Source organism: Ambystoma mexicanum, chromosome 4q, assembly GCF_040938575.1.
Source record: "Ambystoma mexicanum isolate Mex_15411 chromosome 4q, UKY_AmexF1_1, whole genome shotgun sequence".
Classification (NCBI taxonomy): Eukaryota; Metazoa; Chordata; class Amphibia; order Caudata; family Ambystomatidae; genus Ambystoma; species Ambystoma mexicanum.
In genome coordinates this window covers 965,166,114-965,181,645 of record NC_090928.1, presented here as the reverse complement: position 1 = coordinate 965,181,645, position 15,532 = coordinate 965,166,114, and the positions used below count along the sequence as shown (strand labels likewise).

Genomic DNA, 15,532 nt, shown 5'->3' with positions numbered 1-15,532 from the left:
TGCGGCTAAGGGCCAAAAGGCAAAGGGCAACTCTTAAGAGGCAGCCACAGGAGGTGTCTATAGGTGTCAGAAGGGGAAGCGGGTGGCAACCTGCAAACAACAATACCAGCCAAACTGCCACATAACTGCTCAGTCCTTTATCTTATATAACGCAAAGCAAGCCTCTGTGCCCCACTTCCAGGTCTTCACTCAATCCTAAGCCTAATGAACAGGAGAGCAGCGCCTGGTACCTCGTACCTTGGTCTGCACTGCAAAGCCCCCCCAAATGTAGGCAATTTACTTCCCTATCCCCACCCCCACCCACCTGAGTGGCAACCAAGACACCCCATCCACGACCAGCACATGCAGCCACTGACAAGCTGCAAAAGTGCCAGACGAGGAACAGACAGCCGACACCCAGCGTCAACGGACAAGGTAGGAAAAAGGTTCAGGTACTGATAGTTTCTCTCTCTCTCCCCCTCTCTCCCCCTCCCTACCCTCTCCCCCTCCCTTCCCTCCCTCCCCTCCTCCCCTCTAGGAAATTCAGTGTGAATCCAAACACATTTTGAAACCAAGGCCTTTGTCCCACTAACTAGGAATCTCAAATGGGGACCACTCCGGTGGCGACGTTGCACACTATAATACCTTTAACATTCAGAGATACATCAAGGAAGAAGAGGGGGACATTGGATGCAGGAAGGTAAATTACTTCTTTTTTGGAGGAGTCACGCAAAACACATCAACAAAGTGCTATCCAACACAGATTACTAATAGACAGGAAGATATATGAGAAGAGAGCTCAAGAATAAATCAAAGAGGCAGTAGAGAACCCAAATCAGGAGATCAGTTGCCCAAGCGAGGAAGTGTACAGTGTGAATAGCACGCACCATGGATGCAGCGTTTGGGGATGCCAATTGGGAGGGACTATGGATCAGAAATGCTTGCGTGCCACGAGCTGGAGAAGGACCTGTTGACAAGGTAACAGGCCACCCAGTCCAGGGCAGTGATCTGAATGCCAAGGTAAAGATTTAGGAGATATAATTTAAGCCTAGCCGAGTAGACAGCAGTCTCTCCAACTACTGCACCATGGAGCATTGTGTGAAGGTAGAAGGTATCGAGGAAATGAACCAGGTGAATTCAGGAAACCAAACTTTCCCTGAAACCAATGAGTTTATTTAGGCAAACATATAAAATGTGCAAAACAGTAAATTGGGGAAATAATAAAATCCACTGTAGTGTGTAGTATAATGGAAAAATGTACTGTGATCAATTGAACACCAGCAAACATTCTGCCCCATTCACTAACACCCTTCAATGAAAGGTTTTGATTTCATAATCAAAGCAGAAGCTAGGGAGTATGTACCAGAACCTAAGAACAGTGTCACATTCGAATAGAAGTGTCTCTTTGTCAACCAAAGAAAGGTACCTCCCAAAGATATTTAGCAATTCACACCCATGTTCCATATATGACTCAACACGATGCAGTTGTCATGCTTTGAGCGCATTATTTATGCATATTTTAATGAGAGTACCTAGCTCATCAGCAGGAACAGAGCATTGAACAACGGATTTAATATAAAACAAAAGAATAAATTAGAATACCAAAATTATTCCTAAATCTAAAATGTATAAATACAGATATTCCACAACAGCTCATCAATAAACAGCATACGAAATAATCATGTAAATATGTACAAGACGATGTATACCACTAAGATGACCTATTTACATTCTGCAAAGATGTATGGAAGAGGATGTATAACAGTCATGGGACCCCGACATCCTTGCTTATCAGAATAAAGGGGAAGGACAGAGAATATCAGCAAAATGTAATGGGAAGAATAAAGAATACTGGGGAGAAAAACATCTACTGTAGTAAATAGTGACATAAGAGGAAATGTCAGGTCTATTACCATGATATGAAAATCAAGTGATAACATAAAAAGCAGATGATGCAATCATCATTTAATAGTAAGCCCTCACAGCCAGTGTTATTTTAAGCACAACTGGTTTTACCCACAATGTAAGAAAAATTAGGAAGCATTTAAGAGAGATCATTAACAATCCCAAAATGGAAAACTACATAAACAGCCCAAAGCCACTACTTGTGTTAAAGGACGTCCACATTCAAGAGAGTTCTGAAGATAAATAAACTGACACGGCAGCATTTCAATCTTCATACAATCGTGTGTCTTCAAAATGGACAGAGGTGTTCCTGAATTGATAACGGCACCCACACATGCAGAGGTTGAAAGTGGTGACTGAGAGGGTATAGGTCAAATGTCACCTGTGCTATGTCATAAAGTCTAATATACAAGGAAATACTACCCATCACTTCAAGCTATAAGAAACAGGAAAAAAATAAAGTAGAAAGAGCAAAGTAAAAAGCGTATAATCATCATCATCATCATAATAATGATCATCATTATTGGAACAAAATCATTTACCTCTACCGTTCGAACTGCTGGATGATGATCCAGACGATGATGAAGAGTGGGTGGACGAGGATGTACTAGAGGACGAGGTTGATGAAACTGAAGAAGATCTGCTTCGGCTCCGCTTTCTTTTCCTCTTCACTCTCCCTTCAGGGAACGAAAGTTTGATTTTTAGAGGCCAAGGAATAATTAAACAATGTTTTGTCTAAAAGAACAATTTTTAAACCGACAGTTAAAGAGTAAGAAGTAATTTAACATTTGATTAATATGCTGATGCAACACTAAGTGACAGGGCTGAACGTCATTCCAGCAACAAACAGGAACTTCAGGGACAGAATATGACCCAAACAACTTAATTGTTTACATTTATATGGCACTAGGTGGCAGGCATTCCTACCTCACCCTCGGGAAGGACTTTGAACCACCAATGTTGTCTTTAAGCCAGAAGAGTGCCAGGAGGCCAGGAGCATATCATTAATTTTCCATGTAAAGACAGAGTAAACTAAACAGTTGACACATTCTCCCCAGGTTATCACCTGAATATAGAAGTAAAAGAGAGGCTAAGAGAAGAAAATCAATAGCATTGAACCCATATATACGAAACTGCTTCAACCATTTCTTTGCCTTCACATTGGAAGAAGACAGAAGAAAATGAACAGTTAGAGGTACAACAGTAATAGCAATGCGTGATCAGCTGTCAAAAGCTACAAAACTATTTCTACTGGATGTTCCTCCCACATATTCCTCATCATTGATATCTTCCATTCCGTTGGCTGCATCAGAAACCTTTTTCTCGGTAGATGGCGCCATGAGTCGGCCCCTCGATGCCCCTCGACAGCCTCTGTCTGCTCTCGAGCAGGATGTCACTGACTATATATATATAGCACATACTGCGCCCGTTACTTCAGGTCTAGCGTTTCCTCTCTCAAAAGCACAAACGTTTGCAAAGCCACGGAATGACCCAACGATGAAGGAGAGGAAGGTTTAATACAAAGAAATTCTCTTTGAGATGCAGGATAGGAGGGGCGATGAGGAATACTTGGGAGGAGCATCCTGCCGAAAGAACATTACCAGGGCTAGGTAATTTGTTCTTCGAATGGAGTGTGTCCTCCCACGTATTCCTCATCTTTGATAGCCTCCCAAAGCAGTATGTTATTGGAGGTGGGAATAGAGAATGTATCTTTCATTCACGCTGTGTAAAACAGCTTTCCCAAACCTCGCCTCCTGACCCGATACAGAGTCCAGGGAATAACCTTCAGAAATTGGAAAACAATTGGGATCTTAAAGACCTTGTGAGAGCTGGTCCCCTCTTTGGGAAAAACGAATTGGAGGGCAGATGGACATGTCTAGAAGGTCCGGGTACCACGTCCTTCCGGCCCAATCAGGATCACAGTTTTTCCAAACTTCCTCAACCTCCTGATGACAAGAGGAATGACAGGGACTGGAAGAAATGTGTACAGAAGTGGAAAATCCCAGTCCACTACGAATGCATCTCCCAGAGCTCCTCTTGAAGGAAATTCCCTGGTGAATAACAGGTCACACATCCCGTTTACACTGGACACAAACAGATCCACTTGGGGGGTTCCCCAAAGGGTGTAGATCTCTTGAAGGACTCCTGAGCCAACTCCTACTTGTTGGAGATCGTGTTCTACCTGCTCAGAGCGTCCGCTGCCATGTTCTCCTCTAGGTGTATTGCTGATAGGGAGATTCTTCATTCTTTAACTGCCCAAAACTAGCACTGTATTGCCTCTCTGCAGAGTGATAGTGACCCTACACCTCCTCTCTTGTTGAAGTAATGCATGGTCACTGGGTTGTCTGTCATTATCAGGACATTCTCTCCCCGGGCAGAAAGGCCATCATCACTAGTCTGATTGCCCTCAGCTCTAAAAGGTTGATGTGTACTTTGCATTCCGATGAAGACCAACGACCAATGATCGTCAGATCGCTGGTGTGCCCTCCTCAACCTGTGACGGAGGCGTCCGTAACTACTGTAATCTCCGGCTATGGTTGCCAAAGGGTTCTCCGTGCGGGCCCACCACAGAAGATCCTATGCGACCTTGATCAGAACCTGAAGTAGATCTGTCATCTTGCGGGAGAATTGCAACCACTGGGATCTGAGGGCCCACTGAAGAGACCTCATTCTCAGTTGGGCCTCTGGCACTAGAAAACTGTAGGAGAAAATCGAATGCTGTTAGATGTTGGGCACTTTGAAACTTCGCAACCATCTGCTGAATATGCTGAGCCCTCAACTCTAGTGGTGAGGCTCTCCCTGAGGAGATATCTAGGACCGCGCCAATGAATTGAAGCTTCTGAGAAGATATCATGTGGGACTACTTGAAATTTAAGGAGAAGCCCTGTCTGTGGAGAGAGTGGCAAGTGAAGTTGAGACATTCCAGAATCTGTTTGGGAGAATAGTCCCTGATCAGCCAATCGACCAGACACGGGTAGACGTGAATTCCTCCCCTCCTTAGACTTGCTGCCATTACCACCATTAACTTGAAGAAAACCCTCGGGTGGAGTTGAGCACGAGTGGCAGAACCCGAAACTGAAAATTAGAACTGCCAATAGTGAACCTCACTTACTTCCTGTGCTTGCGATGAATAGTACGAGGAAACCAAGGGTATCCTCCCTCCTTTCCCTGGATTAGCCTCCACCCAGGCAGCCAGGGAAAGGCTGAAGCTGACGAATCCTGATCCTGTGGGTGGATCTGTGAGGGTGTACTACCTGGGGGGAGGCAACTTGGGGATAGGAAGTGAGGTACCCAAGGATGAGACATGGAATCAACTTTTCCCTTTCATGATGTTCAGTCAATCCCCAAAGCCTTTATGGGTTATTGTCATTCCTGTCCTTGTTCTCCCATTGCCTTTGACATATATACACACCACTTTGGTACTGAGACGAAGAAGAGCTGAGAAAACCGCACGTCAGCCTCTGATGTCGCCAGTGAGCAGTCTAATGTCGGACAAGCCAACCATCTTGGCGGGAGGTTTAAAAACCCGACGGACAGAGAAGAAGAGGTTGGCTGCAATGGAAGTTCAAATCCCATGCAAGGTGCGGCAGGCGAGATGCTGGAGGGACCAAGCCCTTGCAGAAGACACGCAGCGAAAAGCTGACGGGTGGAAACCTGTGGCGAGCGGCCGCAGCGAGGCAGAGCCAGCGGAGCCGTGCAATGAGACGCGGGCCTACTAAAGCAGACCAGGCTTGGCAGCTAGGCTACGGGAAGCCGCAGAGGAAGCAGGATGAAGCGGTGCATGCAGAAAGGACCGTGGTGGTCCAGAGACTTCCTCCGACGCCTTGGAGACTATCAGTGAATCCACCCCACGGAGGAGGGACCTCGGTGTATGGTGAATGGGCATACATGCCTAGAAAGACATTTGCTTAAGTTTGAACACCGACACAAAGTTGAATGAATGTAAAAGTTAAAACACTTAAAGTTGATGGAAGCAATAAATGCGGATTGAATTAAACGCTACAAGTGAATACAGTGAGATATTCCCTAAAGTGGCAGTGGGAATTTGGAAATCAGCATTGCCTAAGCCAGGAAATGAACTTTATGTGAACTCTTGAAAACAAGCATTGGCAAAGGCAAGGAGAATTGGTGAATGTGATATGTGAAAGTATAGAGACAGCTGGCACACAAAACCTGAGAAGGGCATTAAGAAGTGAAGATAAGGAATTGAATCACTGGGGCAGCATCCTGGCAGAGGAGTGCACCGGGAGGGCCACAAAATGCCCGTCAGCAGATGCGAACTATTGAACTATTAAATCCTGGTAGGGAAAATTGTCAGGTTACAAGTGAAAAAGGATTACAATTAAAGGGGGTGGGGGGAGGGGCAGGCAGGAGAGTTTACCAGGCTTTCTCTAATGTGGAATAAGAACTGTTTTGTTACATTTACTCTTGTGAAGTTGGGCAGGGAAATATACCAGCTTTTAAGTAGATGAACTTTACGCTGTGAGATGTTTTGAGAACTGTGCAACACAAGAGGGGCTGGGACGCACCCCCTGCTTGTCCTTTTTGAAGAGCCTGAGAACGTGGAGAAGGGAGTTCCCTCCTAGAGCGAGAACTGTTGCAGACATTGAAACAATTATAGAACACTTGTTATTTTCAGCTATATCCCTCACACCTTTTGGTCCCATTAATATGTGAGGACAAGAATAGGTTTTGACACAGACAGAACATTGCTTTGGACTTCCTGACTTAGACTGGCCTGCGTTTTAGTTAGGTAGGGCAATTCCCTCTAGAATAGGGCCAGTTAGGCCTTCTCCCTAACCTTTTCATTTAGTAATAAATGTTTATAGCCCAAACGTTATCTCTTGTGGCTGTCTCCCCTTCATGATGCCTTCACAATAGGCACATGAAAGTACATATTCTGAAGGTCCAATGATACCATCCAATCCTGGAGATGGAGGGTCTAGAGGATTTGAGAAAGAGTGCACATCTTGAACTTGTCGTTCCTGAGGAACTTGTTCAAGCATCTCAAGTTCAAGATGGGTCTCAATCCTCCGTCCTTGGGGACCAAAAAATAAGGGAAGTACCATGCCGGTTCCTCTCTGCCACAGGCACCGGTTTTATGACACCTTTCTCCAGCAGGATACCTCACTGGTGGATAATCAGGAGGCCGTTTCAAGAAAGAGAGGAGGTAACCTTGAGCTCGGTTTGCAACGCCCAAGCATCAGAAGTAATAGCCCACCATTCTTTCAAATGAGAACTCAGCCTGCTGTAAGGAAAGGCATGGTAACATCAACGAAGACCGAGATGAATGAGACACAGTTCAAGGGTGTTTACTGAATTTTAAAGGGTTGGTTAAACGCCTATCTAAACCTAAATCCAAGGATGGGAGCAAGCTACAACCATCAAATAATAATAACGCAGTCCTAGTCGAGTCTGTCAAAATAAAAGGCCTAGTCTAATAAACCTATTGCCAATCCTTACTTCTAAATACAAAATGATGTGAAACAGAAGTGTTTGCAAAAAAGGAAACATTTTCAAGAAACAATATGTCAGGGCAGTTGAGCAGTTGGCCTCCCTTCCCCAGGCTTTCAGCACAGGACAAGGCAGCACGCTCAAGCCTCGTGCACACTCTGGCTTACTCAGCACAAGGACACAGTTCAATGGCTCAGCTGGTCTCACCCCACTCTTTCAAAGTCTTTATGAATCAAAAAAAGGATTCTCAAAAAGAAACGTCTCTTGTCAAAACACATGCTTCCTCCGCCTTGAAACAAGGTTCACTTTGCTTATTAAACACACAGTATTACTATCTTTCCCAGTGACTGCTGGTACATGTAGTTCCTTTTGTTACTCGTACAGTTCAATATCTCAGTATCAGGACCTTCTGGCCAAAGTCTCTTTGGCATTGAAACTCTCTCACTGCAGAGGGTCTGATGTAGCAAACAAAACACAAAATGTCCTTTCCTTTGTCAAGATTCTCAGATATATAAGTTCACAATTAGTCTCCCTTCTTCGGGATCGGACCATGGATCCCCCTCGTCCGGGCTCAGATCCTTTTTCACACAATGTTCACAATTTGGTCTCCCTCATCCGGGCTCAAACCATGGATAGCCCTTTTCGGGGCTCAGATCACTTTTGACAACAGAATCAAAGACTTTCGACTCTGCCCAGGATTTTGCTTGACCCATGCAGGACCACTTCGATTTACAATTCTTTACAATTCTAACTTTCAATTTTGGTATTTCTCAGCTGGATACCTAAGAGAGACCTTTGATTGGGCACACAGACGGCGCCGGACCACTCTGTTTCACAGCTTTGCTCTTTTGGACTACAAGTCCCAGAATGCACATTCAAGGTTTTGCTCCCACTTCACCAGTTACAGGCACTTTTGGGATTTACACAAAGTTCTTGACACAACAGGATATCCCGCATTAGCTTCCCTCGAGTCACATGGTCTCCATCTTTTAACCTCAGTGAGGAGGTGTTAGCGGGTCCTCAATGGGGATTCACTCGAGGTAAGGGTCTCATCACCTGACCCTCATCTACCTGGGTTTCTAGAACTCACCCAGGGAGCAAGCACTGATTTCAACACTAACAGAAACATGTAGGTGGAGTTTTGGTTCCCTGGGGCACGGCTCCCCTGCCACATTGTAGCCCCCTTTGTACTCACAGGCTTCAGTGTCTTGGCAGTCAGTCCCCGTTCTGGCTTCCCAAGGTTCTCCCAGCTGCTGACTTCTCCTTCTGGTCTTCACGGTTCCTTCAGCATCCACTGCTTGCTCTAAATGCTGTTTCTGGTTGCTGCTTTTATACTCCCAGCTAGAGTTAATTGGAGTCAGGTATGAGTAGCTGTCCCTCCCTTCCTGACTCTGCATGAGCTGATTATCAGGACAACATGGAGACTGCCGATAGGAATCCATTGCCCATTGATTCCTATGGGTAAGCCTCATGACTACCATCTTCCATCATCTTCGTCCCAGTAGTTGGACTTCTAGAATGAAGTAGAATGAAGTAGAATGAAGTAGGGATTGTGCGAGTTGTAGGTTTTTCCAGAGATCATGGAAAACCCATTTGGGTTTTTTGTCAGGATGAAGGAGGTAAAAGGAGGTTAATGTATTGTGGTGGGTGAATGGATTTTTTTGGGGTTCTTGAGATTTTATAGATGGTTTTAATTTCCCTGCTCATTTTCTCCTTTTTCTTACAGAAAGGTACTGGGGTATGATGGGACTCTGCTGACAGTATCTCAGGACAACTGAGGGGATGTCGGGTAGGGGTGTATCAGAACAGAGGGAATACCATGTCTCACCCGAGGGTGTATCCCCCATAGTCCCAAAGGACCACCTGCTCAGGTGATCCTCCCTCGATCGTCCGCCCCGAAAGATGGGATCCAAGAGCGAAGGCCCTCCCCTGGCCACCTGAACAAAGGATCCCCGGGAATAGTCCAGGAATGGAACTCCTCAGGTTTCTCACACTGCCCGCCACTATGATCCTATGGACCGAGGCCTCAGAGAGGTTTTGGAGTTGTTGTCGTGGCAGATGTAATGAGGCTTTTACGCAAGATTGTATGTAGTAACCCTGTGGGAGACTACACCAGCCTTGTCCTCTTGGCAATAGGGAAACCAACCTTTGGTATAGGTCTGTACTACGCAAGTTGGTAGAGTGACTGAGCAGCCAGACTAATCTCAAGAGGGGTCAATGTGAACTGTAGAGATGTAACAGAGGTTCACAAATACAAGTAGATTTAAATGTACCATGACTCATACAGGCAACGGAAAATTCACCCGAGGTCCCGTTGATATAAAACAAGAATACATTCACAAACCGATTAAAGTAAAGCAGCAAGATACTTCTACTGCACCTAGAAAGAAACAACGCGTGTATCAGAACAAAGCGAGAAACTCACCTACGGCATACCAGCAAGTCCAAACTCTGCAACTAACGATGAATTACACTAAACACTTCTTTTGGAGAGACCTACACTACAGTGCCTCATCATGCAACTCAACGATTATTTCACAAAGATAACCACCAATACCTCCACATAACAAGGTTCTTTCACTCTGCTCATGGAATACTAGAGGGTCCAATCATTTATTCCATAATCTGAATCTGATGGCCTCACTTCTGACACTTAATTCATATGCCTTCAAGAATCTTGGCTTTCATCGTCGCCTGGATGCGATGGTTAAACTATCATGATTAATCCTGCCATCCAACACAAGAAAGGCTGCCCTTCTTCCAGACAGCTCACTATGGTCAAGAATCTTCCAGCCATACGAATAATTGAAACTAAAAATCTAAACCCATGGGCGCAATTTACCATATGCGAATACAACAGGGTCACTCAAGCCATTGATCATACAAATGAGTTAATACCCCAAAAAGAGACGCTTGGGATTTTTAACATATACAATCAACACCAATGTCTTCATCGACTCAGTCTTCACAGCTATTGATGAGGTCCTGTTCACATATCATAAGATTGAACTCATCATTTGTGGGGATCTCAATTTACATCTATTTGACAACAAAGGTAATGTTGTAATGCTAAATCCACTCTCTTATCACGAGCTAACAATTGGTGCAACGAGATGAAGATCCAAACAACGCTCTATAACACACTCTCCCCACATAACCGAACAACCAAGCCAACCTGGTCGAGCGGGACTTATGCAGCTACACTGGACTACATTTACACATCTCTAGCAATTAAAAACAGAACAATACATATTGGAAATGTAACATCCCAAAACAGTGATCATCACATCATTAGTTTAGATTGAGAAACCGTCTGGGCCGGCACAGAGTTCTCCCCGATCACTTAGATGGAAACAAATAAATCGCTGACAAGACTGCGCATCAATCCATGTCAAGTCAACCAGCTTATGGAAAAGTACATTGGCTCCAAGCGACAGTTGCTGAATAAAATAAACTATGAATGGATACTTACTCCATTTCTTCAAAACATAAATCCCACTCATGTAGCCAAGGAAATCCATTCTCACTCCTATAATCCATTAATAGTTGACTACAACAAAAACTACGGAAATAACTCACTTGTCTTAAAAAATTAAACTAACGAATGGAATCACTCTGATGAAAAAGGTCAAACAAAAACATAGAAATTGGGTAAAGAATGCCAAAGCTTTGTTACTTAAAAAAGATGCCGAATCAGTACTCAACATGCTTAAAATCGCACAATTCAAAAGGCCTATGGAATTTACTAAATGCACAAAATGGCCAACAAGAAAAACGGACACAGGTATTTCCAGAAGATATCTAGCTAGCCCATTTCTCAGCCATCTATACACGAAAGCCCAGCAATAATAACCCTAAATCAGTAGCTCGAGTTGAAATCAAATGGACAGCGATATGGGAACAAGAAGCTATCCTGTTACTAATAAAGAATCTAAATGCCTCAAGAGAACCCGGCCCCGACGGCCTTTGTAATGCCATCATTAAACGGAACCCAGCTGAATGGGCAAACCTATGAACACATCTATTTCAACATAGAAAAATGCAAACAAATACCAAAGTCTGCAATCTTGATTCCAATCTATAAAAATGGTGACCGAAACTTATCAGCCAATTGCTTTATTGGACCCCATTTGCAAAATATTCACCACGTTACTGTTAAAAAAATCTTAACATCTGGATTAAAGATAAGCGATTCGAAATTCCCCAAACTAGCTTCATCAAAAACACAGGAACCAACGTCAATCTTCTGATGTGAAAAATCCTTAAACATGAAGCGCTCTTAAAAAAAAAGGCCCACCTATGCCGCCTTTATCGATTTAAATGTGGCCTTTGGCTTGGTTGACAGAGAAAAACTTTGGTAAAAATTGAGACTGTGGAGCTGTCCATCAGATATTATAGAGCCGATCAAACAACTATACACTAATACCATCATCAAAATTAGGCTCTCCTGTGAAGGAACTCTATCCCGATTGATCGATGCTAACAATGGCTTGAAGCAAGGCTGCCCCTTGGCAGCAACCGTATTCAATCTATATACCTCAGACCTGCCCTAGGAAGATCGCTTCAGTACAGCCAACCCACCGAAACTTAATGCCATACCTGTGCCACATTTATTGTATGCAGATGACATCATGATCCTAGACCTCACTCCAATAGGCCTACATAGAAGCCTCTCCCAGATGGAGATTTATGTGAAGCAGAATGATCTAGAGATCAACACAACCAAAACCAAGATCATGTCTCTGACCAACAACAGGCAATCCAAACAGAAAACAACATCATTCTTCATGGATAATAAAAAACTCTAATGGAAAACCTCAATCAAGTTTTTGGGAATTCTCTTGAATCATTCTGAGATAGAAAAAGATGGTCCCACAGCTTCGAATTAAGACAGCCTCCTTGGCCTAGCAAGGTTCCACAATCCACTTCAAATATGGGAAGTTTTCGATGAAACCAGTCATAACATTTTACCGACAATAGGTGAGTGCTATCATCACGTACGGGAGTGAAACCCTGATTAACATCGATCGAGCCATTTGGGATACGCTAGAAGGCACCTTCTGGCAGGAAATCCTAAAACGGCCTTACTCATTCCATGTGGTAAGAATCCAGCATGAGATAGCCACTCAATCCCTCAGTTCCATCGTCATCTGGAAAAAACTTGATTTATACAGAAAAATTGCAAACAATAATGATATTCTGGCTCTCGACATCCTCCGTACCAGAGAGAATTCGACAGCTGACACGGTGCTCAAGGTTTGGAAAACCGCCATAGAGCAACTAATGAGGGAAAACGACATAACTTTGGAGTTTCTGGTCAATCGTCCACAATCAGCAAAAAAAAATGACTGCTACAGAACGATTGGATAAAGACTATCGCCTCCAAAAATAAATACAAAATGAACATAAATTGCGATACAGACATTAGATCCATCAACCAGATCCCTGTATATCTAGCTATTTTCCCTGTTCGAAACATCAGAGATCGTTTTCTCAGATTTCATCTGACTATCCTACCTACACGTGAAGCTCTCACCAAATGCCGAAATCAATGGCATTCTGCCGCTTTTGCGAACAAGAAGACATTGTTGAAACCTTATTCCACATCATAATGGAGTGTCCCATGCTTATGGAAAAAAGAAACCTATTTAGAGAAAGATTCTCGAATCATGCGTGTTGTAGAACTCTACACGAGCGTTGGGCCCAGATATTGGCAGGCACCAATAAAAACTTGATAATTACCATTATTCATTTTTGGAACAATATAACTGGAAAAAAACTGTTTCAGCCACTCATTGAGTGAAAGTTAATTACTGTCTGTTTTAGTCCCTTAACTTTAACCTGTGTTCTTTTCTGCTGTTTTTGCTCGTTTTTCTTTTTTCTTTTTATTCCATGTTGATAAAGTATAAATGAAAGTTTTGTAATCAAACTATATCATTTTAAACAGAAAAAAAAATACAAGTAGTCAAACTCAAGGTTTCTTATTAAAATAATGATTTATTAATGTGTCAGTTTTAAAATTAGCCTTCTTTAGAAAGGGCAATTGGTAACAAGAAAAATACACTTAAACAGAAGATACAACTATTGGAATTTCAAGGCCTAGAGTTTCAGCCAAGGGATAAGCCCAAATTTTGAGGCTCTTACAATGTTGCCCTAGGGAATATGTTAGAGTAGAATTAGGTTTGGCATCTCTAGCAATAGTTAAGATTCACAGTGCATGCTTATTTGTTAACATTATGACTGGCAAGCAGGATACTATATTAGCAGCTTTAAAAGCCTGGAAAGGGAGAGGCTCAAAATATATAGCAATGTTTAAGTGACGGAATTAGGAACCGTTTTAAGATATTGGGGTGTGGAGTGACCTGAATAAACACATTAAAGAAGGAAATACAGTAATGTATTGTAAAGAAATCAAGAGAAAGGTTGTAGTATGAGATTGAAATGAGAACGGGTTATCCCTGATAAAGAAATTGGCTTACGGATATTTTAAATATTTACCAACATATGGCCATAGTATTTATTATGTAATTCTAGTCCCTGATAGAAATATTTGAAATCTTTATATGAGATTTTTTTTTAATATATGGGAATCATTGGAACTTGTTGGTACTTGGAAGAATCTGCATCAGTTACTGTTAGGTAAGAATTGGTGCAGTCAAACTGTGTGAGACTACACAACACTTTTCTGTTTGGAATTAGGTAACCCACCTTTTGGTATAGGTCTGTTCTACACAAGTTGGTAGTGTGACTGAGCATCCAGGCCTGTCTCAAGAAGGGTAAATGTGAGCTGTAGAGCTGTACAAATGAAATCCGTAAATACAAGTAGCCAATTAACACTTACACTCAAGGTTTCAGTTATAAATATTTAATTAACATCAATTTTTAAATAAGCGTTCGTTAAAAAGGCAATTCATAACAATGTACATATACTTTAAAATTACTTTTCAGAATCAAAACAAGTTAGTGGATAATCTTTGGATATGCTCCTTACACATTTCCTATACCCTGAGGCGACGTCAATCACAAGGACATTAATGGCATTTATATATCACACTAGTAAACTGTGCAGATTCTGAGGTTGCAGAAAGGAAAGGTTAGGGAAGGAAAAAGGTTAGGCAGCTTCTCAGTGAATGAAAGGACAACTAACTCTTCCAATGAAATTTAGATAAGCCTTTCCCAGCAGAAACAGTATACAACAAGCTACCACCTATGAGGAACAAACAGTATCAAAATCAATGGACTATAAGAGTCTTAAGGGAGCGAGGACACCCACAGTCAATTGGGACACAGTCTATCGGTCTGATGTACTTCTTAGATCAAAGTCTTGCACAAAGTTAGAGAGTTTTTAGACAAATCACCTGTAGGGTCACAAGCTGTAAGAAGAGAGTTGAAATCAACTCGAAAAGATAAGCCAAATGCAATTCCCAAATGAGAAGAGCACGGCTAAAGGCAATAAGCTAAGTACCCCAAGCCTAAACAGTACCTCTGGTTTGAGGAACAGTGGTCCAGGTGGATTCTGATTTGCTACAGCGGTGCAGACCCTTCTTCCTGAGCCTCAGTCATGGGGACAAGAGGGAGGACGTCTGGAGGGCTCCTGCGGCGGTACTTGGGAGGTCGTCGCCAGCTATGGGGTCTTTTCAGTTCAGCGACACTTCGCAGTTTCAGCATTTAGCAAACAGCACAGTTGCGGATTTTGGACACTGGTTTCACTCTCTTTGAGCCCTCGGTCCTGCACTCTGGTAAGGGGATTCTGTATCTGGAGGTCCTGCTTCTGGATGGTCCTTAGGAGTCTCCTGGAGCTTCTAGCAAGATTCATTCCGCGGCATATGTTGCACTCGACTACGGACACTCGACCCCTGGCATTAGGCTCTCACATTAACGAAGAAGCACAGCAAGTCAGGGATGGTGGTCCAGTGGAGTTCGTCTTAGGGTTAGTTGGTCCCACTAACCCAAGGGGAGAAGTTGTTCTGTCCGGAGCTTCTCTGTCTAGGTGAAAAAGGAGTTCAGCACTGCAGCAGGGCTTCACCGGGCAATTCAAAAGGTCCAGGAGGTTGCAGCAAGTTTTGTTCACAGTGTCTTCGTCGGTTGTTTCTCCCAGTGGTCGACACTGCCAGTAGTCCCAAAACCCTCACCTTTTAAGCAGGTTTCTCCCATTCATGCGCAGCCTAGGCTGTCAATCACACAGCAGGGAGGC

At 43.3% G+C, this 15,532-nt stretch overlaps 1 protein-coding gene across 5 annotated transcripts in view; it reads right to left on the bottom strand.

The window, feature by feature from the left end:
* Positions 1-15,532, bottom strand: part of LOC138468103 (ADP-ribosylation factor-like protein 6-interacting protein 4) — a 758,894-nt gene that overhangs the window by 632,138 nt on the left and 111,224 nt on the right. For all 5 annotated transcript variants that reach the window (XR_011268204.1, XR_011268205.1, XM_069608521.1 and 2 more), the window contains one exon: positions 2,427-2,561. Coding sequence is in view for 3 of the 5 variants with exons in the window: in XM_069608521.1 (XP_069464622.1) it covers positions 2,427-2,561 (135 nt within the window). In the remaining 2 variants the exon portion in view is untranslated. The remainder of the gene's footprint in view (positions 1-2,426; positions 2,562-15,532) is intronic.